At 41.3% G+C, this 13,924-nt stretch overlaps 1 protein-coding gene and 1 long non-coding RNA gene across 3 annotated transcripts; one reads left to right on the forward strand and one right to left on the reverse strand.

Annotated features, from left to right (window-relative positions):
• Nucleotides 1–3,827: 3,827 nt before the first annotated feature.
• Nucleotides 3,828–10,137, reverse strand: LOC147654763 (uncharacterized). The gene is made up of 2 exons (XR_015283077.1): nucleotides 10,026–10,137; nucleotides 3,828–5,129 (listed from the first exon to the last, which is right to left on the reverse strand). It is a non-coding gene; the product is annotated as an uncharacterized LOC147654763 (long non-coding RNA).
• MTRES1 (mitochondrial transcription rescue factor 1) lies at nucleotides 9,232–13,680 on the forward strand. Of its 2 annotated transcripts, none has more exons than XM_086876717.1 (4): nucleotides 9,232–9,383; nucleotides 10,843–11,284; nucleotides 12,133–12,205; nucleotides 13,228–13,680. In XM_086876717.1, exons 2-4 carry the CDS (start codon nucleotides 10,851–10,853, stop codon nucleotides 13,402–13,404), a joined length of 684 nt encoding a protein of 227 aa, XP_086732843.1. In that variant the 5' UTR covers nucleotides 9,232–9,383; nucleotides 10,843–10,850; the 3' UTR covers nucleotides 13,405–13,680. The 2 variants fall into 2 exon arrangements, with proteins under 2 accessions (XP_086732843.1, XP_023779665.1); XM_023923897.2 differs by lacking the exon at nucleotides 9,232–9,383 and adding an exon at nucleotides 10,174–10,375.
• The last annotated feature ends 244 nt before the right edge of the window (nucleotides 13,681–13,924 follow it).

Here is a 13,924-nt window from a genome sequence, read left to right on the forward strand (position 1 = left end):
AAATTACAGAAATAGTGTAATTCTGTAAAGTTTATGTTTGGAGGCAAAAAAGATGCCTTTCTGAAATATTCCTAAAATACTAATATAAATAAGGAAATGTACTGTCAGCAAGGGAGAAATGCTAAAAATATTTTAAGCCCAAGATTTTCATTGAAACTTTTGTCATTGGAAATTATAATGCCTAACACTCCATTAGATTTATAGGACCAACTTTCCCCATTCAGGAAAGCTGCAATATTCTGGATTCCTTCTGAACACATAAATCACCCATGTTCCTAATTCCAAAATCTTTTTTTTATAGATAAAGTTTATAATGAAGTCTGCAAAATATATATCTGAGCAAGAGTCCAGAATCCAATATATGGATTTTTCGACAAGGCAAGGAATGCTGTGAGCTGAGAACCATACAAAGTGAAGTACTGCTATCTGGTGGCCAAAAGGAACTTCAGATATTTTTCTTTCAGAAAAGACAATATGTTCCTTCAATCAAACACCCTTTGATGGCAGTGTGTTCTTCGAGTTCTCATCATGCTGAGATACAGTGTTAAGTATTGTTAAATCCCCATTCCTCTACTTCCTTTAGTTTTTATCCACAGGTCAGCACCTCTCCTAGTTAAATACATTTATTAAATAGTATTTGATAAGAAAGGTTAGCAGGGAGAAGATGACCTTGATCTTTTGAGTTAAATTTAAGCTCATATGTATATGCCACCAGTGACTTTTAAGTTGACTGAACTTTGCAATAGGCATAGCTCGCAGTTCAGTGAGCAGAAGCAAAACTTTTGCTGCTTTGCATAATGCATTGGAAAACAAAATCAGCTAAAATGACTGGCAGAAAACCTCAACAGTTGTCTATAAAAGGAGGCAGAGAAGCGTACAAGACACATAAGTAATTTATTCAAATACATTACATTTAAATAAAAGGCTTTAGCAAAATAAGTGTAGACAGAGCATTAAGTGGAATTAATGAGAAATAATTTTGACTTAACCATTAATTTACTCCTACCTTTTAGATGCTAATCTTGATCCATCTAAAATATTTTAGGAACATCAATTGCCCATGAGAATCACTGGATCCTGTGCTCCCCCAACCAGCTCTTCATTCTCCTTAGTTGTGCACAGACTAGAACTTACATATTAGAACTTACTACACCTTGTAGATCCTCTCAGAGTCCTCATCCAAGAAGACATGTCAAGCTCAGTCTGCTGCAGCTCTCAGTACTCACCTGAGTCATATTATGAGTTATTCAGTTAATACCCACCTGTGAACTTGTGTATTCATGTATTAGAACCTGATGTTTTTTCAAAAGACAGATTTGGAGAAATCCATTTGTGCAGTGTTCACGAACTAACTCACATACTCTGATCTAAGCTGACATCATCTGGTGATATGTTTCCGTGATATCCATTTTTAGCACATGGTTATGCCTTGAGAAACTCACAGGTCAATATTTCCTAATATTTCCTAGTACTTCATTAGTTAACCTGGCCTTTCTCTTGCTGCTTGTTTAGTGGAAAGGACGTGTGTTGTAGCAGCGCCAGCCATATAATCAAAATTTACCAGATACTTTGAAGCACCTTTCCTTACAGTTGCATCTGCACTATCATTGCAGAACAAGACTGAAATACTGATGGGATTGGTTGAAACTGATTTTAGACAACTGGACAAAAGCTGTTTGATATGTGTCTTGGATAAGAACTTGGAATATATACTGAAGATTGCATTTCCTCTTCCAGTGGTTCATATTAAATTTTTATTAGTAAAGCTTTTAATGGAAGGCATGATTTGTGGTAGTGTAAATCTCCATTTATTGGTAATAAATGTTGATTAGATTTGACTATATATGTTTTCAGACATGGGCCTTGCTGCTGTGATGCAGAGCCACAATTCCAGCAGTGGCAGCTGTTTCCCTTCTCTGTTGATCTGAGACAAAGGTATTGGGCTGGCTAGTTAGAGGTACAGTTATGGAAGTAAGCAAAACCATGATTTCCAAACCCGGAATCATGAGCCTGGAAGTTTGAGCAGAAGGGAAATTGTGATTCCAGAGAACGCCTCAAGGAGAAATGTGTAAGGGCTGCTGCTTTAATGTCCGTGGATCTTTTGACTTCAAGGGATGGTGTCAGCCTACACAATTAGGTGTGGCTTCAGATCTGCTTGAAAGCACACCTTTCTCCCTAAGTCAAACAAACTCCTGGGTGACATCAATACAAACAAATTAAATGGTAGCAGAGCCTGTTCTTTGGCCTTCAGGCCAACTGACATGTCCAACCCTGTCCACACCATTAAACTCTCCCAGTCTCCAGAAAATGGAGGCTAAGTCTAAATTGCCTATTGGGAGGTAGCTGTCCCTGGCCTGAGCCAACCCCTGAATCATGGTCAGGAATTGCTTGGGATCATGCTTCTTGGAACAGGGCAAAACCAAGACAGAGCTTTCCTTCACTCATGAGGCATAATGTCAGGTCTATAGACAGGAAGAAATAAAAATGATCAAAGGTAATTTATTCCATCTTCTGATTTGAGGGAAGTTTAAACATTATACTCAGAAAAAAAAATCAGTGGAGGGTATTCAACAACCCAAAGACCTTCTTTTTGTTTGCCAAACTATCTTTGCATAATATTTCTCTTAAGTCTTCTTTGCTGCAAGTTTGCATTGCATTGCAACCATTTATTGTGTTGCATAGTAAAGTGCACAGATAATGATGACCAGATTCGTGTTTACTGGTTGAAAACATATCAGACACTTTGCACTGAGAGAAGGAAGAGTTGCATGACAGCAGCCATCTACATCTAAGTAAGTCTCCCTGGAAACCCTTATATATGATGAAAGGAAACAAGTGCCTCTATGACGTAATTAATCTCATTTCATCACAGACATCTGAAGTAGATTAATCACTTCCTGGAGATGCTGACATCTCTTCACTGACTCCTAAAAGAGTATAGATGATTCACTCTGACATTTGCCACTATATTTTCCTGTAGTTTGAGGAACTGATTCAATTCCTTCAAGCTTTCTTCACAGGATTTTTATGCTTTTTTTTCCACTTTCTTTTGTACTCTCTCAAATCTGTCTTAATTAGATCATGCTTTCCAAAGTAGCACACTCTGCTCAAGATGAGACTTCAACATGCAACAACTCCATTGATGCATCTTAGAAAGAATAATTTTTCCCAACTGTTTTGTTTTGTTTGTGGTTTGATGCAGTTTCGTGATTATCTCACTCCAGTTCTTGAGCAATAATGCAATGTTAGCACTTTTCCCATCTCCCTGAATTTTCCTTCTATGATAAGACTTATTAGTAGAGGACAGGCAGAGAAAACAAAGTAATGAGAACGAACCATGGAGAAATCTGAGAAACAGGAATATTTGAAGCTGGATGGGAAGACACAAAATTGTAAACCAAAATAAGAACAAATAGGATTACAACGTGTACAGTAGTTCAGCTCTCCTTCAAATTTCATAATAGAAAAAGGGACTAGTTTAGGATTTGTAAAGCTGAAATGCTGAAAGGAAACTTGTATCATGTATCACTAGGAGTGCTAAGACTTCATGTATCTTTTAAATGGTGAATACTTTATCGCAGGGTATCATTATGCAAGGTACAGAGAAGGAGTGGTCACACAGTGATGAGAACACCCAGAGTTTAAACAGCTGGTGTTGCAAGGACATGCTTCCCTGGGAGATAAATCATCCCAGATCTTCCTACTATGCGATTTACACATCTTTTACACCTCTGGAGTTGGACATTATGAAAGGGCAGGACAGCCTTGACATCAAGTAATATTATTCTCACATTCTATCCCTCCTTATTGCACCTTTATTGATATTATTTCTTTGTGTGTATGTGTTTGTATCTCAAAGGTGTGTTGAAACAGATAAAATTTTCTGGTTTTAGATGCTAATCAAGAAAACTTGGTGTCTTGTCACTAAAGGACACGAAATTATTCAGATGGACACTTCTCAGTGTCAGAACAGAAAAGCAGTGCCTTTATTCTTTGACTCCAGTATTTATAGATTCTCGACAATGACCAGGGATTGGATAATTAAGTTACCATCTTCCCAATCACACTGGTCATGAGAAACATCCATCAAAAGGTGTTTCTTAGAAAGAATGTGATAAACAACTTATGTTTATAGAACTTTCATGGGAAAGTAACTAAAACTATGAAAACATTATCAGAAGGCTTCAATTTTCAGAGCAACAGTCTCTGAGTCACACTGGAAGATGAAGTACTTTTCTCAGCCTTTTTTCTGCTTTTAAAAGTAAACTGACTCAAAACATTGTTGGTTTGGGTTTGTTTGGGGCTTTTAGTTTGCTTGTTTTAAGAAAACTTTAATTATACACAGATGGAGGAAAAATTGAAATTTCCCCATTGGAAACTGATAATGCTAAACTTGCATGTGTATATCTTGAATTAGTTGCTTTCAATTAGAAGAGAGAACATTATTTTCTAGTAACTAAAGACATTAATCTGAGGAGAATACAGAGGAAACACAGCAGTAAACAAATAATTCAAACTACTTAACATTTGCTCATGAACTATGTTGTTTTATGGCTAATAAATAAAGTTCAAGTAATGAATGCTTAATTGATTAGTTTTGTTTTTTATTGCATTTACCACCCACTGTTAGTGCAGCTAGATAAATCCTAGAGCAGCAACCAACACCAGCAGGACCTGAACACGTTCACTATAGAATGAATGAAAATCTTAAAGCCTGTCTTAGGAAACAGCACAATAACTTTTCCTACCAAAAAAATTACTGTGTTTTAGACATTAGCAAACAAGAAAGCAAGGGTGAAACAACAAAACAAATTTCATTGCAAACCTCTCATCAAACTGGAAAATTAAAGAATTAGCAGTGAAACTGCAGAGTTTTTAATCTTGGTGTAGAGCTGGATTTAACACCAGACTGGCTGAAAGAAGTTACTCACTGTTTTCCTCCCATTTGCTTAACCACTGATGTAACATCAGTTTTCACTGGCAAGGCAGCAATGTGTTTCTGGTTTAGGTGATTCACCATGCTGTGACTGATGGACTGTCCTCACATCACTTCTTCAGTGCTGGTCAGAGCAATCTGCACTATCCACCTCCATCTTCTTTAATATTATGGCTCAATGTTGCCTCCTACTCTAAAAGACAGTAGGAAGTCAAAAGCCAAATTAGTCAGGTAGTGAAAAGGATGGGGAAAAAAAGAGAGAAAATGATACATTAACAAGTGACTGTATCCATCACTTAAACAAATACAAAACAATACTTGAGACTCATCCACTTTCCTCTACTCCTCTAATTAATCTTTGATGGCTAAGATGGGTTTTCAAGGAATAAGTAAACTGCAAGTAAAGGTGCTTTGTGAAACCTTGCTCACTTCTGGAAAGGGATTCTCTGTGCAGGACGCCAACGTGGCTGCAGGAAAAAATGGACAGAAGTTCATAATGCAGTTGTTAGCATAAGAGATAAAATGGCAACACAAAGGGTTGATAAGTAGAGAGAAACAGAAGTTTCAGTGTACTGGGGTAGGAGCTGAGTACGTTAAAGGTATCCTAAAGAGAATAAACACAATGTTTTATAGCAAAAGATAGCACAATAGATTACATAGGCAAATAAATGAGAGAGGGGAGTTTAGAGCAGCCTGCCAACTGAAAAGGCAGCACTGGAAGGGCTAGAAAGGGAGCTTCTGCTGCATGAAAGGTTATTTTTCAGAGAGGAGGAAGAGATGATAGGATTATTTGGTCACAGATTGAATGCAGTAACCTGCTAGAGGAATTGTCTCTAGGCTACGGACTAAGAAAAAAAAACATCTAAGGAGTTACAATAGGTGTGAAGAGGTGAATTAGCAGTCAGGAAGCTCTTTATTCAAATGAATATGGACAAACTTAAAGGTCACGCTCATATGGGAACACTTGTTTGGCCAGGCAGCATAAATATGCATAGAACACTGTCCGGTCACCTTCCCACCTTGAAACAAGCAGTGTAACTTAAAAAACATGTGGTCTTCACAACAAAATATTGAAGTGGAATCTGCAGAGACAAGTAATCTGGTGAGATGTGCATTGCAGAATGTTAGTCAGAGCTACTCACAGCACTCAAATGTCAGCATGGGGCTCTTTATTTTGCAAATGCAAGGAGTGTCAGCAGATCCAGCGCTGTCACTTGACTGACCTTGCAGGAAAACAAAGGTAACAAAAAACCCTAGGCAGTGGGGAGGGAATTCCCAGTTACAGATTCCAACACACAGGTCAAAAACTACTGAGAATTTTCTCTTTGAGCTACCAAATCTAAAAGATTAATCTTGTGAGTGAATGGCATAGGGAGTATGTTGAAATACATGAAATGAAAATCAAACAAGAGATAAATTACCCTTTCTAGAGAGGAGATGTCTTCACTGAAAAAACAAAAACAATTCTATGAGATTAGACATGGGAAGAACACACCTTGATCAGAATAATTAAAAAAAAAATAAAATAAAATTAGACTACAATGAATCTGCCAGAAATGAATTGTCACTGTTTCTTACCAAAATTGAAACTTTTGAGTGTATGTTGTGGAGGTCTCTTATTAAAAATAAAAATAAAAATTAAAAAAACACATTCAAATCACCGAGAAGCAAGAACATCCTGCTCAGAGATAGGTATGACTGATGTATGATTGAGCAAAGCCTCTTGTGCGGGAAGCCTGAGCTCGTGGCAGCTTTGAGAGGAGCTTTTCACTGCCATCTAATGGTAAACTGGGAGAAGAGAAAAATTACACTGAGGTCTTCAGCCCCTCGGAACATTTTGGTTATAATTACAGTTCCATATAATTAAATCAGGATTGATCATTCTTAACTTCATTTTTGCATTGTTTTTTTTTTTCATTAAAAAATGCACATACTGACCCGGGCTGGGGGTTCCCTCTCATGGCCCTTCAACTCTGGCACGGAGGGAGTCTGACCACAAGAAGACCTGGGAGATATTGAAGTTCCTCTACAGTCCAGGGCTGAAATAATCCTGGGGGAGGGGGAAGTCCCAAAAAACCTTGGTAGGCATCTGCTTTCATGACTGAGATGTAATAATAACATGATGTACCTTCCAACTAGTACAACTGGAACAGTTGCCTTCATAGCTGGACTAGGAAATTAAGCAAGTGTGTCAGAGGTGATGTCTCTGTTTGGGGTGGAGAAATGATGAGATAAATCAGATTCGTGATGCCTGCTCATGACAACCAAGTCACATTTACTCTGCATCTGATTAATTTCTGCTTGTGCAAGATGCAACTGTATCATCATATTTTAAAATATAAGAGAGGGGGTGACTTGAGGCACATTCTTCCTTGCCATTCAATATGAAGGTGCAATAAGGATGTGTAATGCATGAATAACATAGAAAGGCACTAATACTTATATTTTTGTTTACTAAGAGTACGTTAAATTCACGCTCAGAAACGTTAGATCATGACTTTAATCCTACATGAGACAAGTCAAATTCCAAAAGATTTGAAGAGAATGGGGTGCATGATAGGATTGGGGTGGTTTCTGTTGGGTTTTGGCTGGGGGATTTTTTCCTTCTTAGAGAAGGTAGCATTTCTGCTCAGGGAATCCACACTGCTTTTGACATTCTTTTCTGTTCTGACTCACTAGGTGCCACTGTGAATTCAAGGAAGTCACTCTTACCATCCTTCCCTCCCTGCCTCCCCCCCCAACCCGGTAAGTATGTCTGTGTGTTTTACCATATATAGGGGGAAAGTGCCAAAAAAAATTAGAGGCTATATTCTCAACTGAATTTGGTCAAAATCTCACAGAACTTAGCACTGGAACATTCAGAATACATAAAGACACAAAGGTGTTCAGAGACTTCTTCCCAGTGAAGTTTCTAAGGAGGGGAAATAGTTTTGCCCGTGAATTGCTCATTACCAAATATCCCGACATAAAAACCTCCCATTCAAACACTTTATGACAAAGTTTATACAGGTGGAAAATTAGGAAAACACTTATAATGCCTGTGCTAATTGTACCACTGCTGTTCAGCAGTAGTTCTGAAGTTATATCACTTTTCAGATTTGCTTGTATTTTTCCAAGGGACGACTGGTCTGTCAGGTGAGGTGGCTGGCATGTTAAAGCAGAACTGTAAAGCTGAGGAGCTTTTCCATCTGCCAAAATTACTCTGAACCTTGTGTGGCCTCTTATATCAGGGTGAGATGCTACCAATCTGGTTGCATTCTGTGCCTGCTCAGTATGGATACAGAGAATTCCCCCAATGCTGAGAAATTGGAGCGTTCAGAAGCAAAAAGAGATTGGTGCACAGCATAGAGAAATCTGGGAGAAGGCAGCAGTGGGGATGGACCTCCTAGTTTCTGAGCTCCAAAGAGAAGGAATCATGAATTGTCACCAGTAATGGAGATGCAGAGTAAAAGGAGATGTAATGTGAAGGAAAGTAAGAAAGATAAAGGTAAATGTAGGTCACAGAGGGGTTTGAATTAGATTGTCATGGTGGCCAAACCCTTCAAATCAATCTATTGGAAAACTTGTGCATCTGCTGGAGTGATTTCCCCAGTGAGAGAAGTTCATGTTTTTCTGTTTTGGGCATGCGGTCAGAGCATGAGGAGCTGAACACGCAGAAAAAACTTCCCTAGAAAGCCAGAGAAATTATAATGGGAAACAGCTCCAGCATATCTCGGTGGGGAGGGAGACCATCGGTGGCTGGACCAGTCTTCCAGCAGAGGACAGGGCGGAGGCTGGCCCAAACACAGAGGGCTCCTCCCGTGGAACCTCCCGGTTTGCTGAGGAGGGATTGGCAGGATCCCCACTTTAGCCTGCTGCCCTCCTGCCTCTCCCAGCTCTCTCCAGCCTCTGCTCCCAAACCAGCGGGCACCGTGTGCAGAAGGGGAGAGGCAGCCCCAAATATCTAGAGGGACGATGCCAGGAGGATGGAGACAGGCTTTTTTCGGTGGTGCCAACAGGCAGAACATGATGCACAGGAAGTTTCGCCGGAAAATGAGGAAGAACTTTACTGCTCGGGTAATCGAGCACTGGAACAGGCTGCCCAGAATGCTTGTGGAGTCTCCTTCACTGGAGATACTTAACCACTGTCTGGACACAGTCCTGTGCCGTGTGCTCTGGGATGTCGCTGCTTGTGCAGGGAGGTTGGGCCAGATGACCCACTGTGGTGCCTTCCAACCTTGTGACTCTGTGAGAGGCGCCTCGGCTCCCCGACCGGCGGGCACGGGGCGGAGAAGGAGAGGCCCCCGCGCCGCCCGCCCTGCCCGTCCCGCCCCGGAGCGGGTCCGCCGGGCCCCGGCAGAGGGCGCCGAGCCGGGGCTGCTGCGGCTCCGGCTCCGGCTCCGCCTCCGGCGGGCGAGCGGCGGCGGGGGACGGCAGCGGCCCGGGCCCCGGCGGCCGCGGCACCCAGGTAACACGGCGGGCCGCCCCTCCGCCCGGGCCGGGCCCGGCGCGCCGCGGCTCCGGGGTGGCGGGGCCGGGTCGCGGCGGCGTTCGGCGGCGGGCGGGCGGCGGGCCGGGCCGTGCGGCCTCCGGGGCAGCCGCCAGGGAAGGCGGGGCCGCCCGGTCCCGCCGCCATCGAGCGGCCCGACGGCGGGTCAGGGGCCGGGCCGGGGCTGCCGGGCGAGACTCTGCCCGGCCGAGGGCTCCAGCGAGGCGGAGAGGGCGCTTCCTGTGTGGGGCGGGCTCACGGCCTTCCCGGCCCGCTTGTAGCCGCTGGCCAGCGCGGAACAAACTAAGGTCGAGTGCTAAAATGAAGGAATAATATTTGTTTGCACGTCCAAATAACTGTTGGAATTTGCCCCCGAACTGAGGAGAAGGCAGATACACGCCTGTGTCTTCTGCGATCGCTGTACCGTCCTACAATTCAAACTGTATGTCATATATTTTAAGTTCACATATTTAGATACAAGAAAAAAGGCAGAGGAGGTGTGGTTATTTTTATTTGGCCAGTAATAGCCCTCATTGCTCAGGGCTTTTCTCCGAGCCACAAATACCGCCTCATTTCATATTTCGGCAGGGGTCATTGGGTGCGGGGAGACCATACTCTTACCTCAGAAGGAAACACTTTTCCGTGGATATGAGATCACAGTAAAAGCCAGCGCAGCACCCAGCTAGTAGGGACTGTAAATCAGCTTCTGAGAGGGTTGAAAGACATCTGGGGTGTTAGAGGGGTGTTTCCACCTGCGTGTCCCTGGTTAGAGAAAGGAGCAGCAGCAGCGGGGAGCTCCCATGCGAGCCTGCTGTGTCCGGTGTCACTCTGGTGTCGCGCTGTTGCGGGACACAGAGCTGTGACATTCCTCCCGAGCACTACCGCGGCGCCACTTCCCGCTTGGAGAAACGGGGGGGTCGTTGTTCAGCGTTTTGTTATGCAGGAGTGTTGTGGTCCAAGCAGAAACTGAGGTTAAGCAGCTTTCGGCTTTTCTGGATTTGCTTGCTTGCAGTGTTCAGCAACTTGCTTGTGTTGACAATGACTCATGATAAATAGAGATCACCCTGTGCTTTTTATGACACAGATAGCAGCGTTTCTGTGTATTTTGTGAATTGTATTTCAGATGTAGGGAGGAAAGTGCCACAAATGTGTTTGGACAGTTAATGTTGAACACCAGAAAAGGAATTACAAACGGAGTATTCCACTGGGCTTTTCTGTGTTTGGTTCTCGTTGTGTTTAGTTCCTTGTAGTTGGCCAGTGTGTGAGAAATTCAGATCATAAAGCCACATAAAGCTTTGTGCTTTCAGGTGATGCATCACTGGATGGGGAACTGGATACTCATCTTTTTGTAGTAACTGTTATGCCATGTGTGGGGAAATCCTTCCAATCCATCAAAGCAGTTGCTCATTTTTATATAAGAATGTTTGTTTTATTTTAGGTTATGCTATGACTGGCTTCAGACTCCCCATCAGCACTTTCAGAAAACTAAATGTCTGGTTTGGACTGTGGGAGAAATTTCCCTCAAATAAACTGTATCCCACTTGGAGGAGAAGCTTATTCTGTAGCTGTCAAGCAAGCACAGTAAACTACAGAAGATGTTTCAGTTTCTCCCCCGTCAGACTCAGTGCACTAAGACTCTCTCCAGAGTATATCTCAGTACTTTCTCTGCGCAACAAAAGCAGCAAAAGCTCTAAAAGGAGCAGACAAAGCGTACAAGAGGAGGAGGAGGAGGAGGAAGAAGATGAAGAAGATGAAAGTAATTTGGAAGATGAATTTGAAAATGACCCCAATGTAGTAAAAGATTACAAGGATCTTGAAAAAGTAGTGCAGTCTCTTCGATATGACGTGATCTTGAAAGCTGGTCTAGACATGGCAAGAAAGTAAGTACAGAAGAAACAACCTGGTAGTGAGAAAGATGTCATGTATCTAGAATCTGACTTCTGATAACCTTTTATTGTTGGAATAACTCAGTATTTGTGGGGTTTTTGTTGGTGTAGCGTTTTTGACCCTCTGCATGCATGTTTTGGATGTATGGATGTTCCTGTTTATTTCACCCTATCTCCCTTGAAACAGCCTGATTTTGCTTTTCCCTGTCTGCAGTATTTCTGAGATTGCTGAGGAGGCATTTTGTATCACTATTTATTTAAAATTAAGAAAATGCAGAATACTGTACTGAGTGATATGAAAAGGTCTAATTTGAGATTGAGGGAGTAAAATAATGCATTTATTATTATTTATTTTTATTTATTTATTATTTAATGAATGGAGAAATAAGGGATGGTAAGTATAAGCTTCACAGGTCCACCAGGTAAATGTGCAGTCTATAAATGTATCACAGAGTTTGATCTAATGCAACCTGCAGAAGTCTGATATCACTATGTTGTTAGAACGGAATATTAGTATAACTTGGTCACTTACAAATTATTAAATTGGCTGGTGCAGGAAAGGGGACGTTATTCATTGGATATTCAGGAGACAGATCTCTAGAAACAGCTTTTCTGGCACAGAGCAACTATATGCTATTATTTAATTTAGTATCTGTGAAAGACCTTTTCTTTACTTCCAGTTCAAGTCTGTCCTAACCTCAAGTGAAGGTGTCCTTTACACACAAATTAGAGCTGTGGAAATGTGCCTTGCCCATGAATGGTGGTGCTGTGTTTCTGCAAAGAAAAACTTGTATTTCTTCTACTGCACACTGTAACTGCAATAAAACCTTGTTTTTCTTCAGTAAAGTAGAAGATGCATTCTACAATAATGAACTCAGGCTGAACGGAGAAAAACTATGGAAGAAAAGTAGAACTGTAAGACTTTTATTTTTTAAATTTCTTTTTAATATAGCACAGGAAAATAGCTAAGGCATGACCTTCTGCCTCTAGATCACTCTGCAAAGGTGAATGCACAGCATTGCTAATACCACTTCCACCTCGGGGCGGGGGGTGGTGTGAGTATACTTCCCTGGGTAAAACATTATTCCCTAAGGCAGACAGGAAACTTGTGTGGTTGGAAAGTCAAATCTAAGACTGGAAGTCAAGAGAAGGCATCAAGGGCAGAACATTTTAAGTTGTTGAAGGGAGCAATGATATGTATGCAAGGTTGATGGAGTAGGAATGATTAAATCTGCGATATTGGTGGAACAGGCACATGATTAAAGAAAATAGGAAGTTTGATGATAGAAAGGGATTGAAACTGGGGTAGCTGAGGGAAGGTTGTACCTGTAACAGAGCACACAGGACCACAGTTAGGAGAGATCCAGAAGGGTCACCAGACACGTACTTCTACCAACCCTTTCTTCATGTGAGGGTGATCGTCAGAGGTGGCTACTGTCATTAAAGGGCAATACGATGAGAAGTTTTGATTCCTGATCCCATAGAGTTAAGGCTGGTTTATGACAGGTGTACTGCATCTGACCTTTGAGAGGAGCACAGGCAGTTGCTAAGCACTCTGTTTTTGAAACACTTCAAATCGTTTAAAAGGCATGAGGAAGAACTTTGCATTTTGCTGTTTTGTGTCTGTGTTGATAGAAAAAGACTGGTGGGATGCACAGTTCAGGAAAAAAAGACATACATGAAACTTTTTTCACAGAGTTAGGTGTTGGTTGTATAACATGGAGGGTGAAGCTCTTGGCATGGAAGATCATGAGACATGTAATTGCATATTGCCACAGCTTTCCTAGAAGTTTATAGCTGGAGGATCTATAATAGGTCTGGTATTGGCTGCCTTCCTCCTCTCCTATGAGATAAGAATATTAAGTGGAAAGAAAGAAAGATTGCAGGGATTTGTTTTCCCCAGGGAATGTTTATAATCACTCCTCTTTCTGTTCCAGGTGAAACTTGGAGACACACTGGATCTCATAATAGGTGAAGATAAACAAACAGGAACTGCTGTAGTTATGCGGGTAGTCTTAAAAAAATTATCTGACAAAACTGTAAGTGAAAAATACAAAGTCATTTTGAGGCGTTGGAAAAATTTAAAAGTGCCCAAACAGGATGTACTTAAGTAACAAGGAGTTGCATGTGGCAGCATAAGATTTTTGCAGAAAAACATATTTTTTTGTTAAATATGAATTTTGGTTGAACAAAATTACAGTACCCTTTTTTAAGGGCTTGTGTCAGAATGTTATCTTGCTCTGCTGTGTACATCAATAATCATGCAATAATGCCTGTCACTTTTTGCTGTTAGCTTTGTTTTGTGGTACTGTAAGTTAAAAGATCCAACACTTACATTTCCAGGAAATTTCTTATAAATAATGAACCAATAAAGACTGATTTGATCACTATTTAATTGTTGTCTAATTTTGTTAATCAGAAAGGTTACATTAAAGCTGCCATCACATCAAGCAAAATGGCTTTCTTTGTTTCATCTCTATATTCATGACATAGTTAGGGCTAAAGCCCTCAATTATGTAAAATTGCTTCCTTTTTCATTATTTAATCTTAATTAAAAGTTAACAGTACCAACTTTATGCTTACAAGTGCTGTTGCTATACCAAGAATACAGCAGGATACTGATTGCAGTGGCAT

Source organism: Cyanistes caeruleus, chromosome 2 (assembly GCF_971803275.1).
Source record: "Cyanistes caeruleus chromosome 2, bCyaCae1.hap1.1, whole genome shotgun sequence".
In the NCBI taxonomy this organism is placed as follows: domain Eukaryota; kingdom Metazoa; phylum Chordata; class Aves; order Passeriformes; family Paridae; genus Cyanistes; species Cyanistes caeruleus.